Source organism: Melanotaenia boesemani, chromosome 5 (assembly GCF_017639745.1).
Source record: "Melanotaenia boesemani isolate fMelBoe1 chromosome 5, fMelBoe1.pri, whole genome shotgun sequence".
In the NCBI taxonomy this organism is placed as follows: domain Eukaryota; kingdom Metazoa; phylum Chordata; class Actinopteri; order Atheriniformes; family Melanotaeniidae; genus Melanotaenia; species Melanotaenia boesemani.
In genome coordinates, this window is record NC_055686.1 from 28,185,636 (window position 1) to 28,200,681 (window position 15,046).

The following is a 15,046-nucleotide window of genomic DNA, read 5'->3' on the forward strand; positions in this document are numbered from 1 at the left end:
TTGCCCCGCTTTTATGTCCACGCATGTCCTTAGGTCTGTTTAGGGAGTCTAGAGATGCCTGAAACTGTCCTTAAGATAATACACAAGATGATTTTGGTACACAGAACTGAGCATTTTGTCTATTTTCCTAACGATAAGTGAGATGTGAACAGCCCAGATAAGTTTGGTGTTTATAATGAGTGAATGAAGAGTTTGGTCCTTTTATACATTTCATAGTGAGTTTTAATTCTCACTTCCTGCCAATTTCCACTGTTCCAGCTGTGCCAGGGTTTCTTTCCAACCTTCACAGTGGGTCAATTCACATGGGGAGCGTGTCAGACATGGAGTGGGAAGTCCAGGATAACAAAAACACTGAGACACCCTGACCGATCAATGACAATATTTATGTAGTTCAGTGAGAGCAAATCTGCACAGGGGCTTTTATTTTGAAGTGCACCAGATGCTTTTATACTGCTCCCATTTCTGATTTCCTGTCTGGTCCTATCTAAACCGCTGAACTTGATGCATTCTGAAGGTGTGCTCCGTCAAAATAAGGCCAATTTCCTCCTCTGCGCTGCATTCCTTGTGTGTGTCAGCTCCACTAAACATACACACCAAGGCTATTTTTGACGGACTAAACTAACCTTCTTACATTTAACTTACATTATTTTTCATCAGAGATCAAACCCTTAAGTTTCATTTCAGCAGAAATGTGTAACACAGCCACACCCACAGAACACAAGGAGCTGGTACAGCCTCTCAGCAGTCATTTATGTTAATTTCCAGTGAAAAAGATGCACACTGGGATGTTTGGAGTGCCTTAACTGCAGTGAATGATCCTTTTCATTGGACAAGAATCTGAAATCTACAGATTACAGAAATCTGGGTGAGTTATTCTGTAATACTTTTTTTTTTCTGTTGTTTTAGTTCTTAAAATGAACATCTGTAAGCTTGCGATACAGGATTCTTAGGTGTAACCACATTCATATGAGCATGACTCACTGGGTGGGTCTGAGCTGGTACATTACACAAACTAAAAATAGATTTGTCACATTACATATATGTAAAAATCCAGACAAAATAAATAAATAAATTTATAAAATCTAATTTTTTTTTGTTGTTCCAGATATTGCATCATGTCAGCATTAAGCACGTTTACTTCATCCCCAGTGGATCAGTTCCAGTGTTCAATCTGTCTGAACATCTCAAAGGACCCCGTCAGTACACCATGTGGTCACAACATCTGCAGGACTTGCCTCAATCTGCATTATAACAACAGTGAGTTATACCACTGCAAGGTCTGCAATAAAAGATTTCACTTGAGGCCGGCGCTCTTCAAAAAAACAATCATCTCAGAAATTTCTGTCCAAATAAAGAAGACAAAAATAGAGATGACTGAAGCACACCTAGACCCTCACCAAAGTATCCCCACCTTGGTGAGACATAAGCTCATTAATCCATCGGAGAATCTGCAAGAAAGAGTTTGTGAAAAGCATGCAAGGATCCTGGAGTTTTTCTGCAGGCATGAACAAGTGTGCATCTGTCTGCTGTGCTGCAAGACAGAGCACAAAGACCACCACACTGTACCAATTGAGGAGGAAGGGGATCAGCAGAAAGTAACTAAACTGATGTTTTAATGTTTCATGAGAGAGTAGCCTACTTGGAATAATGAAAAAATACTGATTTAATCTTATTAACCATATTTTCATTCTAAATTTAAGCAAACTATTGCATCCAGACAAGAAGAGATTACACGAAAGGTCAAAGAAAGAATAAAAAAGATAGAGGATTTTGCTGATTCATCCAAAAAGAGCAAAGTGAGTATTTATGCTAGATGTACGTATAAAATTTCATGCTTACACATAAATGTCAAGTAACACAATTTCCTTTATACTGTAGGTTAAAATAAAAAAAGAGATTGAAGACAGTGAAAAGCTTTTTAATACTCTGATAGAAAAAGTAATAGAGATTCAAGAGAAACTGAAGTCAAGCATGGAAGAAAAGCTCAGAAAATCACAGGAGAGGGACCAGGCAATTATTCAATCACTGCGCGAGGAAATCAAAGATCTGCAGTGGAAGCACTCAGAGCTGGAGCAACTTCTGCAAAATGAAGATCCCCTTCAGATTCTGCAGGTTAGTAAGCAAGCGCTGTATTCCATACTCACATATAACACAGCAGTGCCTGTTCTCAAAGAAGTATATCACACATTGACAAGAATGAAAAGAAAAGATCTGAAGTCTGACCATGGCTAGGAGATAGCACTATGAAATTAGTTAGCTAACGTGACCTGGTTATGCTAGCATAGACTTGCATAAAAGGACTATTCCTTGGTATTTAACATCTGACATTTTACAGTATTAATCTTTTTTTTGGTTGTTTTTGCTAATGTCAGATATCTAATTGCTTACGTTTGTTTACATAGTTCATATAGAAAGGAACTGGGTGGCATATTACATGTCTCTGTCATGTTAAGAGAATTACTGTGTTCACAAAACTGATTTTGGCTAAGAAAAATATTGTTAGTGTAGTACTGAAATTTACAGACTATTACTAAACATGTCAGAAGCTCAGTGATTACAAAACCTGTCAATCGATGCAATAATGACACATCTCATTTAAGATCTGTGATTGGCTGGAAGTTAAAGAGAGAGATTCTGTTCTTGTTTTCCATTTGAATGTTTGGAATGAGGATGATGAGAGTTGGTTCAGGGTGGATAGAACTGTCAGTGATATCTATCTATCTATCTATCTATCTATCTATCTATCTATCTATCTATCTATCTATCTATCTATCTATCTATCTATCTATCTATCTATCTATCTGTCTGTCTGTCTGTCTGTCTGTCTGTCTGTCTACTTTTCGCACAAATAAATTGCCTTAGAAAGTGCATTATATTAAAAACAACAACAAAATAAAACACTGGAATTTAAATTACAGATGTTAAACTGACCAAAACATCTCAATAAAATAAAATAGATACAACACTTGGGCACAACACTACACACTTAGCCACAACACTATAAGCAACAACACTACACAATTAGCCACATCAGTACACAGTTAGCCACAACACTACACAATTATCCATAACACAATAAGCCACAACACTACACAATTAGCCAAAACACAATAACCCACAACATTAAACAATTAGCCACAACACTACACAGTTAGCCACAACACTACACAATTATCCATAACACAATAAGCCACAACACTACACAATTAGCCACAACACTATACAGTTAGCCACAACACTACACGATTAGCCACAACACAATAAGCCACAACACTACATAATAAGTCAAACACTACACAATTAGCCACAACACTACACAATTAGCCATAACACTACACAATTAGCCACAGTACTACACAATTAGCCATAACATTTAGCCACAACACTACACAATTAGCCACAACACTACACAATTAGCCATAACATTTAGCCACAACACTACACAATTAGACAGAACACAATAAGCCACAACACTACACAATTAGCCACAACAGTACACAGTTAGCCACAACACTACACAGTTAGCCACAACACTACACAATTATCCATAACACAATAAGCCACAACACTACACAATAAGTCAAAACACTACACAGTTAGCCACACAACTACACAATTAGCCACAACACTACACAGTTAGCCACAACACTACACAGTTAGCCACAACACTACACAATTAGCCATAACATTTAGCCACAACACTACACAATTAGACATAACACTACACAATTAGCCACAACACAATAAGCCACAACACTACACAATTAGCCACAATACTACACAATTAGCCATAACATTTAGCCACAACACTACACAATTAGCCACAACACTACACAATTAGCCACAACACTACACAGTTAGCCACGCCACTACACAGTTAGCCACAACACTACACAATTAGCCACATCAGTACACAGTTAGCCACAACACTACACAATTATCCATAACACAATAAGCCACAACACTACACAATTAGCCAAAACACAATAACCCACAACATTAAACAATTAGCCACAACACTACACAGTTAGCCACAACACTACACAATTATCCATAACACAATAAGCCACAACACTACACAATTAGCCACAACACTATACAGTTAGCCACAACACTACACGATTAGCCACAACACAATAAGCCACAACACTACATAATAAGTCAAACACTACACAGTTAGCCATAACACTACACAATTAGCCACAACACTACACAATTAGCCATAACACTACACAATTAGCCACAATACTACACAATTAGCCATAACATTTAGCCACAACACTACACAATTAGCCACAACACTACACAATTAGCCATAACATTTAGCCACAACACTACACAATTAGACATAACACAATAAGCCACAACACTACACAATTAGCCACAACAGTACACAGTTAGCCACAACACTACACAGTTAGCCACAACACTACACAATTATCCATAACACAATAAGCCACAACACTACACAATAAGTCAAAACACTACACAGTTAGCCACACCACTACACAATTAGCCACAACACTACACAGTTAGCCACAACACTACACAGTTAGCCACAACACTACACAATTAGCCATAACATTTAGCCACAACACTACACAATTAGACATAACACTACACAATTAGCCACAACACAATAAGCCACAACACTACACAATTAGCCACAATACTACACAATTAGCCATAACATTTAGCCACAACACTACACAATTAGCCACAACACTACACAATTAGCCACAACACTACACAGTTAGCCACGCCACTACACAGTTAGCCACAACACTACACAATTAGCCACAACACTACACAATTAGCCATAACATTTAGCCAAACACTACACAATTAGACATAACACAATAAGCCACAACACTACACAATTAGCCACAACAGTACACAGTTAGCCACAACACTACACAGTTTGCCACAACACTACACAATTATCCATAACACAATAAGCCACAACACTACACAATAAGTCAAAACACTACACAGTTAGCCACACCACTACACAATTAGCCACAACACTACACAGTTAGCCACAACACTACACAGTTACCCACAACACTACACAATTAGCCATAACATTTAGCCACAACACTACACAATTAGACATAACACTACACAATTAGCCACAACACAATAAGCCACAACACTACACAATTAGCCACAATACTACACAATTAGCCATAACATTTAGCCACAACACTACACAATTAGCCACAACACTACACAATTAGCCACAACACTACACAGTTAGCCACGCCACTACACAGTTAGCCACAACACTACACAATTAGCCACAACACTACACAATTAGCCATAACATTTAGCCACAACACTACACAATTAGACATAACACTACACAATTAGCCATAACACTACACAATTAGCCACAACAGTACACAATTAGCCACAACACTACACAATTAGCAATGACATTTAGCCACAACACTACACAATTAGCCACAACACTACACAATTAGCCATAACATTTAGCCACAACACTACACAATTAGACATAACACTACACAATTAGCCACAACACAATAAGCCACAACACTACACAATTAGCCACAATACTACACAATTAGCCATAACATTTAGCCACAACACTACACAATTATCCACAACACTACACAATTAGCCACAACACTACACAGTTAGCCACGCTACTACACAGTTAGCCACAACACTACACAATTAGCCACAACACTACACAATTAGCCATAACATTTAGCCACAACACTACACAATTAGACATAACACTACACAATTAGCCACAACACAATAAGCCACAACATTAAACAATTAGCCACAAAACTACACAGTTAGCCACGCCACTACACAGTTAGCCACAACACTACACAATTAGCCACAACACTACACAATTAGCTACAACACTACACAGTTAGCCACAGCACTACACAATTAGCCATAATACTACACAGTAAGTCAAACACTAGACACTTAGCCACAACACTACACAATTAGCCACAACACTACACAGTTAGCCACGCCACTACACAGTTAGCCACAACACTACACAATTAGCCACAACACTACACAATTAGCTACAACACTACACAGTTAGCCACAGCACTACACAATTAGCCATAATACTACACAGTAAACCACAACACTACACAATTAGCCATAACACTACACAATTAGCCACAACAGTACAAAATTAGCCACAACACTACACAATTAGCCATGACATTTAGCCACAACACTACACAATTAGCCATAACATTTAGCCACAACACTACACAATTAGACATAACACTACACAATTAGCCACAACACAATAAGCCACAACATTAAACAATTAGCCACAAAACTATACATTTAGCCACAACACTACACAATTAGCCACAACACAATAAGCCACAACACTACACAATAAGTCAAACACTAGACAATTAGCCACGCCACTACACAATTAGCCACAACACTACACAATTAGCCACTACACTACACAGTTAGCCACGCCACTACACAGTTAGCCACAACACTACACAATTAGCCACAACACTACACAATTAGCTACAACACTACACAGTTAGTCACAACACTACACAATTAGCCATGACATTTAGCCACAACACTACACAATTAGCCACAACAGTACACAATTAGCCATAACACTACACAGTTAGCCACAACACTACACAATTAGCCTCAATACAATAAGCTACAACACTACACAATAAGCCATGACAGAACACTCTGCAGCAGATGTTTTGGTGTGTTCCTGTTGTTTTGGAATTTGAAGCAGCCATTGTCAGGTAGTAACTTGGAAAAAATGAGCACCTTTAAAATAGCCAATTTGTGAGCATCTATTTTTTTTTTTTTTCATTAAATACCAGACCTAAAAGCTAACTGAACATCCCCCGTAACTGTAAAATGTTTATATTGTTACTCAGAAACATGTAAAAATGGAAAACATAAATCAAATCAAAATTTATTTATAAAGTGATTTTTCATGCCAAAAGCAACATAAAGTGCTTTACAAAATAAAAACAATTTATGTGTGTTAACATAAAACAAGCATTCCCACACCAAATATATATAACAAAGCTATTTATAAACACACATCTGATTCTGGTCACTCTTTCACACAGTCACACACACACAAACAAAACACATGTTCCATCTCTGCCTCACTATTCCACACAAACATGAACTCCCCTATTTTCTGTCTCTTAACTGAATGCAGGTAAAAAAAAATTGCCATAAATAAAAATCTAGCTGTAGGGAAACAATATCTTGGGGATCCATGCACACTAGAAGCCAGCCCATCCATGACAACAGCAGGTTCCACCCCAGAAACCACCCAGATCATGGCAGACCAGGGTCCACACCATAACCGGGGTCCACACCATAACAGAAGGGCTGCAGTGCAGTAAAAAACAAATTGTGAAATTAAAATACTGAAAATAATATGGCATATAGCTATAAGAAAATACTTGAACCCCATTCTCCTGGGTGAAAGTCCACTAAATGACTCATGACACCATGCCTTACAATCTTCTAATGACACTTTTGCTGCTAACCTTAACCCTAGAAAGAAATTGGGCTATCACTTTAAAACTCTTTAAAAAATATTTGATAGTCCAATTAGGAAAACAAACTTTTGCTGGCATTAAAGTTAGAAAGCTAATATTGATGAAGCTTAGGTGTTAACTGTTAGCTTTCAGTACTAAAATGACTACATCAGCAGTAACCAGTCTCTCAGCTAATTGGCAGACCAGCATAATGTATGGAGAGTATTATATTCACATTTCTGTTGTTCCAATTAATGTAATTTTATCAATGGTAGGGATGCAGTGAGCAGGGCACAGGGAGGATAAATCTTACCACAAAAACATTCAGTACTAGAGGATTATGATTATACTAGTTGTTACAACGGAGATATATATATATATATATATATATATATATATATATATATATATATATATATATATATATATATATATAGATACATAGATAAATAGATAGATAGATAGATAGATAGATAGATATATATATATCATTTCAGTTTTGTTTCCATTCCTGTTGCATCCTTAACTTACATCCCCACATCACATGTCCATGAGTAACAGTCACATGTTTGGGTTGAAAAGGGATAAATAAAGCCTCTACTAACTATATTAATCATGTCAGACTTTACAGGCTCTGAACCAAGATACCAAGGACTGGTCCCAAATCAAGGTTAGCTCAGACTTGTGCATGGAGTCAGTGAGGAGTTCAATGTCTAATGTTGTGCACAGTTTCCAAAGAGAACTGAAGACTGTGACAAAAAAGGGTAAAATATCAGCTGGATTGTTTTACTCATGATATGTATTTTTGTTATGAGTTTACAATAACTGTTGTTGTGTTTTCACTACCTATAGAGCTGAAAATAATGAGACATTACAAAGGTGAGATCATAAATCCATTTTAGTACATTATGTTTCTATGCCTAAACAGCTTGAACTACACAAACATGCATGTTTTTCTTTTTTTTTTGTTTTTTTTTTTTTAGAATCAGTCACCTTTGACCCATCCACTGCTGGTCCCTACCTCATGGTGACTGAATCTGGGACTTGTCTGAAGCACACTAGAACCCCAAGCTCATCTGCTTTGTCTGATAATTCCCAGAGGTTTAAATCACACATGGTTTTTGGGAAAGATGGCTTCATCTCTGGCCGACATTACTGGGAAGTCAGAGTTGGCAGGAGAAATGACTGGGATGTTGGTGTTGCCAAGAAGACAGTTGACAAAACGGAGGAGGTCATTGTGAAAAAAGAAAATGGATTCTTTTCTATAGGAAAGATGGGGTTTGATTGTCGAGTTAACTGTTCACCCTGCAAAGTTCTCCACCTTTCTTCCAGGCCGAGACATGTGGGGGTTTATTTAGACTATGAAGAAGGCAGAGTGTCCTTCTACGATGTGGACGAAAAGCTTCACATTTACACATTCAGAGTAGAACGTTTCACTGGAAAACTTTTCCCATACTTTTACATGTACAGCTCAGTAAAGAAACCTGGAACTTTGGTTATCACCACTACATAAGATCATGAATATTCCCTTGATGTTATTCTTGCTCACAATAGTACAAAATTATGTGTAGCTGGAACCTGCTGAACACTTATACCTCCCAAAGTGGTGGAGAATGAGAGGGACCTGTGGGACTTCCAGATGCAGACCGACAAATTCATGGTGGCCAACCAACCGGACATTGTGATCATGGATAAGCAGCAAAGGAAAGCCGTAGTGATGGATGTAGCCATCACCAATGATGGAAATATCACAAAAAAAGACCACGAGAAACTGGAGAAATACCAAGGACTCAAGGAAGAGCTGGAGAAAGCCAGCAGTCAGGTCCTATGTTTTAATATATTCATGCTGTTTTGCTTCCATGGCAACAAGGACCCTAGTAAGTTCACTGTTGGACTTTTCATATAAATGTGAAGTTACTCACTGACTATATTTAGGAACACAGGCATCATGGAGTACACTGTTAGAAAAAAAAACACTCCAACGACACAGAGCTCAACACCAATGTGCACAGTTGGACCTTATCCAAGCAAGTAAAAAATGTGTTGTAAAATGACCCATGTTTTTGGTGTATAATGTTCTCTGAGACATCAGAACAGCTGCCTCGTGTACTTCATTTTATCTTATTGAATAAAGTTCAAAATTTTTAAAGAGAATCTATGGCACAACTTTAATCAGACCCTGCTGCTAGCTAGGATTTGTGTCTTTCAGGTTTTAACAGGTTATTCACTTTAAAGGCAAATCTTTTTTTTTACATGAAGCTATATGTGCTGTTGTACTCAGAAGAAGTCATCATTTTACCTGAAGAGACAGTGGTCAACATATTCTCAGCTTCAAGTATCGAATGATTTACTCACAGGTGAGCTAAAGCTAATAGCTACTAAGAAAGAGGACCACAGAAAAGGGAAGTTTTCACCATCTGAAACAACTCAAGCCTAAAATATTTCCATAGAGGTTAGTGTGTGAGCTTTTGTGTATATTTACACTGTAATATTTTCTCTTCTTATGGCCTTGTTCTGAGTAGCTTTTAGCTTTATCCTGCTTGTCACAGAAAGTTCTGATTGTTAAACTACAAGTACTCTGTCTGCTACTCTGGCAAGTCAAAATTACACATCTAAACTCCACATTCAGCTGTCATATAGTATGTTTTTAAGTATTTTACATCCCTGTGAGGACAAAAAAAAATCCTTTCATTTTAATATTTAAGAGAATTTTTCCCTAAAGGGTTTTGTTGACTTAACTTACGAGAATAAAAATGTTCTCTGGGCATGTTTACTGAAATAAACTTCATGAATTACAACCTGATAGTACTCGTCCTTATTTGGTGTTTATGAGCCACCTCTGCTTGATCACCTACAAAGTCCAAGAAGGCCGTCCTCTGATTCCCTGTACTTATAGGTGTGTCTTTACCTGTTTAAAGGAAAAACTAACTGATAAGGGTGTGACTTAACACTGTTACAGCCCCTGGAAGGCCTAGCTGGTATGTGTTAAAGACAAGTAGGCGAGTTTTCCATTTTAATTATCTAATATTTTTATGTATGTTATGGATATTGAGGTAGATTCTACTTACCTGCTTATCGTTGTTTTAGTTAAAGTTGTTTAAGACTGAAAAATTTAGTCCATTCTGAGCTGCTTTTAGTTTTAAGCTTATCTGTAAAGAAAAGTTCTGATTAAATATTAGGTATCTGAGTTTAATAATTCCGTGTTTGTGTGGTTTATTGTGATTATTGTGCTAAATTTCCAGTTAAAGGTGTCATGGTGTGTGCTTGGATTACACAAACCTGTTTGTAGTGCATGTGGATTCTAAACAAGTGTGTCATTTACACTAATAACATCTAGAGTGGCATGTCCAAACAGGAGTCTACATAAGATGTTTTAACACCTAACACTGTTTTAAATTATGACAAACATACCACTAGTTATTTTAATAAAAAGTACTATTTCAGGATTACCAAAGAGTACTCGGTTATGTTTTCTGTTCTAATTTATCCAAAATTTAACCATCACGCTTAACTGTAGTATTTAATGAATACTTCCTTTACTGCATACGGTGTCATTTTATTATGAATAAGTAGCTGATAAAGCTGAGCTAAAATGTAATGTTCATACGACTTTTTAAAAAGTTTTGTTTGCTTATTGCTGTTTGATGGCAGTTGTGTTAACAGTGCTGGTTGTGTATTCCAGTTTGACATGTTTTAATTTGCCTCCCTGTGTAATAAACATGTTCAACCAGAACCTCTGTTCAGCTGCTTTTTAGGACTGATGACAATTTTATTTTTATCTGTAATTTCCAGTACATTTACTAATATATCTATTTAAATAAAGTGTTAAGCAGAACACAGATCGCAGATTTAGAAACTCTTCTTGCATGATGACGGTATAGTTTCAGTAGTTAAACCAGAAGCTACTGGTTTCCATACTTGATCATACATCAGGCATCGGTTAGCCGACTGTATTCAGTGCAATATTCTGTGTCATGCAACACAGAAACACTGCAACAGACAATTATTTCTGCAAATTCTGTCACTAAATAGAAACTGGTCAGAGGTTATAGGACACCTGAGGTCTTTTAGATGTTTCTCCACATGCAATCCCTTAACATCTCCAGATGTTCATCTTAATAACATTCAAACTTATAATAAATCCCCAAAAATCTACTGGAATGACAAAAAAAAAGTGGAATAAGAAAACTGTACAAATAAAAGTTAGCGTTTCTTTTCATAATACCTGAGGTTCTGTTCTCCAGTTTGACCAGAGCTGATCCTTACTGGAGTGCCTCACTCATTCAGAAGCTGAAAAATCCCAATTCAGAGCAATAAATCAGCTCGAGTCCTTTGCAAATCCTGTAAATAAAGACATCATTTAGGTTAATTAATGACAACTGTTTACATGGAAGAAAAAGCTGAAAGTTTCCTTTGTTGAGTTTCAGAAATATTAATGATGTAAATTGTTTAAATCATGCTGGATTTATACTAATTTGTGACTTTGTGTGCTCTAGGAGCAAACCAAGCCAGACAGACATTGGAATACAATCCGAGCCCTGGCAGCTTTAAAAAAAAGGGGGGGCTTTAAGTTTTGACCTGATGTCGGAAGCTCCTGGTTGCTGCATCTGTCTGGATGAGTTCACCAGCCCTGCTCCCCTCCCCTGTGGACACTGCTTCTGCTTGGGATGCATAGGAGAATACTGGAGGATTCATGAAGCCTGCCAGTGCCCCCTCTGCAAGGCAGTCTTCCCCAAGAGGCCACAGCTCAAAGCAAACCAAACACCACCGACTCAGGATGCAACTGCACCTTTAAAAACCGGGGAGGTTCCTTGTGATTTCTGCTCTGCAAAGCGCCCAGCAGTCAGGTCCTGTCTGGTGTGCCTGGCTTCGTACTGCACAGCTCATCTGGAGCCTCATTACCAGAGTGAAGAGCTTGGGCGCCATCTCTTGATCAGTGTTGCAAAAAACCTGGAGGACTCTGTGTGCAGGCTGCATGGGAGGAAGTTAGGGAGTTTCTGCAGGACTGATCAATCATGCATTTGTTCACAATGTGCCCAGACAGAGCACAGAGGACACCACATTATTTCTATTAGCAAGGAAGCTGCAAAGAAGAAGGTGGGAAGTTTTCCTCTTTAAAATGAAAACTTTAATTTTGGTGATGTGTGGAATTTGCAGAAAAGTTAGATAAACATCTTTTAACAACTTAATTTTAATCATTTCTGCACATTCATTGTATGAAAGCATTACGGCAGCTTCTACTTTCACATTGTGTCGGGCATCTTTAGAGAAACGAGTAGGGGAAAAAAGAGGGATGTGGAAAGCATTATCTCTGTGACTAAGCTACAAATTTTGAGAGCTCATGTGTTTTAAATTGAGGAAGAAAACCACAAACATGACAGAAATGTTTGAAAGCTGCTATTTCCGCACCACATGTAACACGGCTAATTCAACGACATCCATGGGGAGGAAATAAACTTTTATGAATGTGGATCAAAGTTCTAAAAATCAGGGATGTTTTACACCGGCTAAAAACCATTGATGACTTCAAGGGTGTTCGGATTGCAACACATTTCCGGGTTTCAGCACAAACTCCATGAGGTCATATTTTCTCTGCTGAAATGATTTACTTTTGGTCCACAGGTTAAACTAAAACGCAAACGGATGCAACTTCAGCAGGAGATTGGAGACAGACTGACTGAGGTGGAGAAAATAAAGCTATCGGTGGACCTCCGAGGAGAAAATCCCAAAGCTGCCTGGATGCAAAGCAAAGAGCTCATCAGACAGCTGGAGGAAGAGATCACCGAGCTGGAGAGGAGGAAAGCTGACCTGCAGCTGCTCTCACAGACTGAAGACAACCTGCATTTCCTACAGGTTCGTATCCTGATAACTAATCAAAATTAAGAAAAAAAAAGGGGGGGATTACAAATATATTTTAATAAGCATTTAAAACAATGAACTCATCAAACTCTCTTGTCTCTACAGAGATTCCTTCATTCTGCTTCAGGAACATGACGATGAATCAGCTTGAAGAAACTTTTTTTTTCTAAAGTGCCAGAAGTTCTACTGTACATTTGCAGAAAATAATATTAATAAAATGTTTTATTCTAGTAAAATGATGTGAAAATGATTATTTTTGTATTTGAAACCAAAGAACAGGCTCTCATTCAGGCTTTTCATGGTTTCTGAGGCCAAGATGGTTTTGTGGTATGTGTGGGAGTATTGAGTTAGTTTCAGTTTACAATTTCTACAATATTTCCTACACAATAGAGCTTTGTTCACAGAGGAAATCTATTTGGATTTTTGGGTTTACACAGACAATTTGAATTTTTTGGGAAGCCAGTGGTGATGAATAAAGCTCTAGTAGAGGACTATCTCCCACGTTTTTCCTTTAGATTGCAAAGTGCAGCTTGTAAAATGTTATTGTTGTAATAAAGAAAATAAATCCACCTAACAATAGCTCTAAAAATCAATAGCAGACAGAAGAGGGCCAGTTGTACTTTGTCTTCTTTTCCGTTTAGTTATTGAGTTCAGGAAGCAGAAAAAGCTGAACGTGTATGATTGTAATTTATATCTGGGTGGATGATGTGATTACAGTGATTATTCCAGTGTTTTTTTATCTTTGTAAATGAATGTATAAAATATCATAGCCAAAGATCAAGTAAAAAAAAAAGTTAAAACTATTTAAACAACATTATAGATTGTTTCTTCTCCGAACTGACCAAACACGTGTTATCCAACTTATACAACTTCATCGTTTAGCTTTGTCAGAACCTGTTGGCAGGCTGAGTATTTGATCTGTTGCTCAACACTGAATGCCCCGCAGCCAGCAAACACATCATTTGGTTGCTTATTTGTGTGCAAGCTTCCCTGTTTGAATAAAGGAGGTGCCTGGTTGGACTATTGAACAGAAATGAAACTTAAAACAGGGAGGAAGTCGAAGAGGAGGGACATGCACACACTGGATGGGAGTAAAGACAAGAAGCAGACCGAAACCTGTGAGAAGGGAGCATCTCAGTAACCTGAAGGTAAAATGATATACTATGTGTAGGATCTTTTAATTTGTTTACTTTTTACATTTGTCTTTTGCATATGAACTGATGAGAAATAACAGCTACACACTTTACTCCTACAGCTTGGCTGCTGGTAATTATTTACGTTAAAGCAGTCGGTTTAAACGTGTGATCATTGCAAATCTTTTACATAAAGTTTTCATTAATCTTAACACCTTCATGACTCTGGTCTTGTTAGCTTACGGTCACACCCAAGGTTTATTTATTCAGCGTTAGAACCTATAATAACCTATTATAACTCTGAGTAATAACATGTTTGCTGTAAATGTGTATAAAATGTTTATTTTCTTGCTCAACAAACACACTCCTGGTTGAAAAGGAAATTCAGAAAAGCCCATAAATCTGTGTAGCTACAGCAGAAATAATTGCTTTTCTGAATTTAAATCCATAAAAATATATAAATCTTTGTTGTCTCTGTTTGACAAGAGAAACCTGGATCACAAT

The 15,046-nt window shown here is 37.5% G+C and overlaps 3 protein-coding genes across 4 annotated transcripts in view; all 3 read left to right on the forward strand.

Moving 5' to 3' along the window:
- Window positions 1-541: 541 nt before the first annotated feature.
- On the forward strand, window positions 542-9,553 carry LOC121640018 (E3 ubiquitin-protein ligase TRIM39-like). Its single transcript, XM_041985682.1, has 7 exons — window positions 542-865; window positions 1,106-1,595; window positions 1,701-1,796; window positions 1,879-2,112; window positions 8,173-8,314; window positions 8,403-8,429; window positions 8,534-9,553. Exons 1-7 carry the CDS (start codon window positions 813-815, stop codon window positions 9,061-9,063), a joined length of 1,572 nt encoding a protein of 523 aa, XP_041841616.1. The 5' UTR covers window positions 542-812; the 3' UTR covers window positions 9,064-9,553.
- Window positions 9,554-9,697: 144 nt separating this feature from the next.
- LOC121640056 (E3 ubiquitin-protein ligase TRIM47-like) lies at window positions 9,698-13,642 on the forward strand. Of its 2 annotated transcripts, none has more exons than XM_041985740.1 (4): window positions 9,698-10,545; window positions 12,047-12,647; window positions 13,173-13,403; window positions 13,515-13,642. In XM_041985740.1, the coding sequence occupies exons 2-4, from the start codon at window positions 12,132-12,134 to the stop codon at window positions 13,542-13,544; spliced, it is 777 nt and encodes a 258-aa protein (XP_041841674.1). In that variant the 5' UTR covers window positions 9,698-10,545; window positions 12,047-12,131; the 3' UTR covers window positions 13,545-13,642. The 2 variants fall into 2 exon arrangements, with proteins under 2 accessions (XP_041841674.1, XP_041841675.1); XM_041985741.1 differs by having other exon boundaries at window positions 9,698-10,528.
- A 710-nt stretch (window positions 13,643-14,352) lies between these two features.
- The window catches only part of LOC121639294, a 29,764-nt gene continuing 29,070 nt past the window's right edge, over window positions 14,353-15,046 (forward strand). Inside the window, exon 1 of the mRNA XM_041984457.1 lies at window positions 14,353-14,557. The gene's annotated coding sequence lies outside the window, so the exon portion shown is untranslated. The remainder of the gene's footprint in view (window positions 14,558-15,046) is intronic.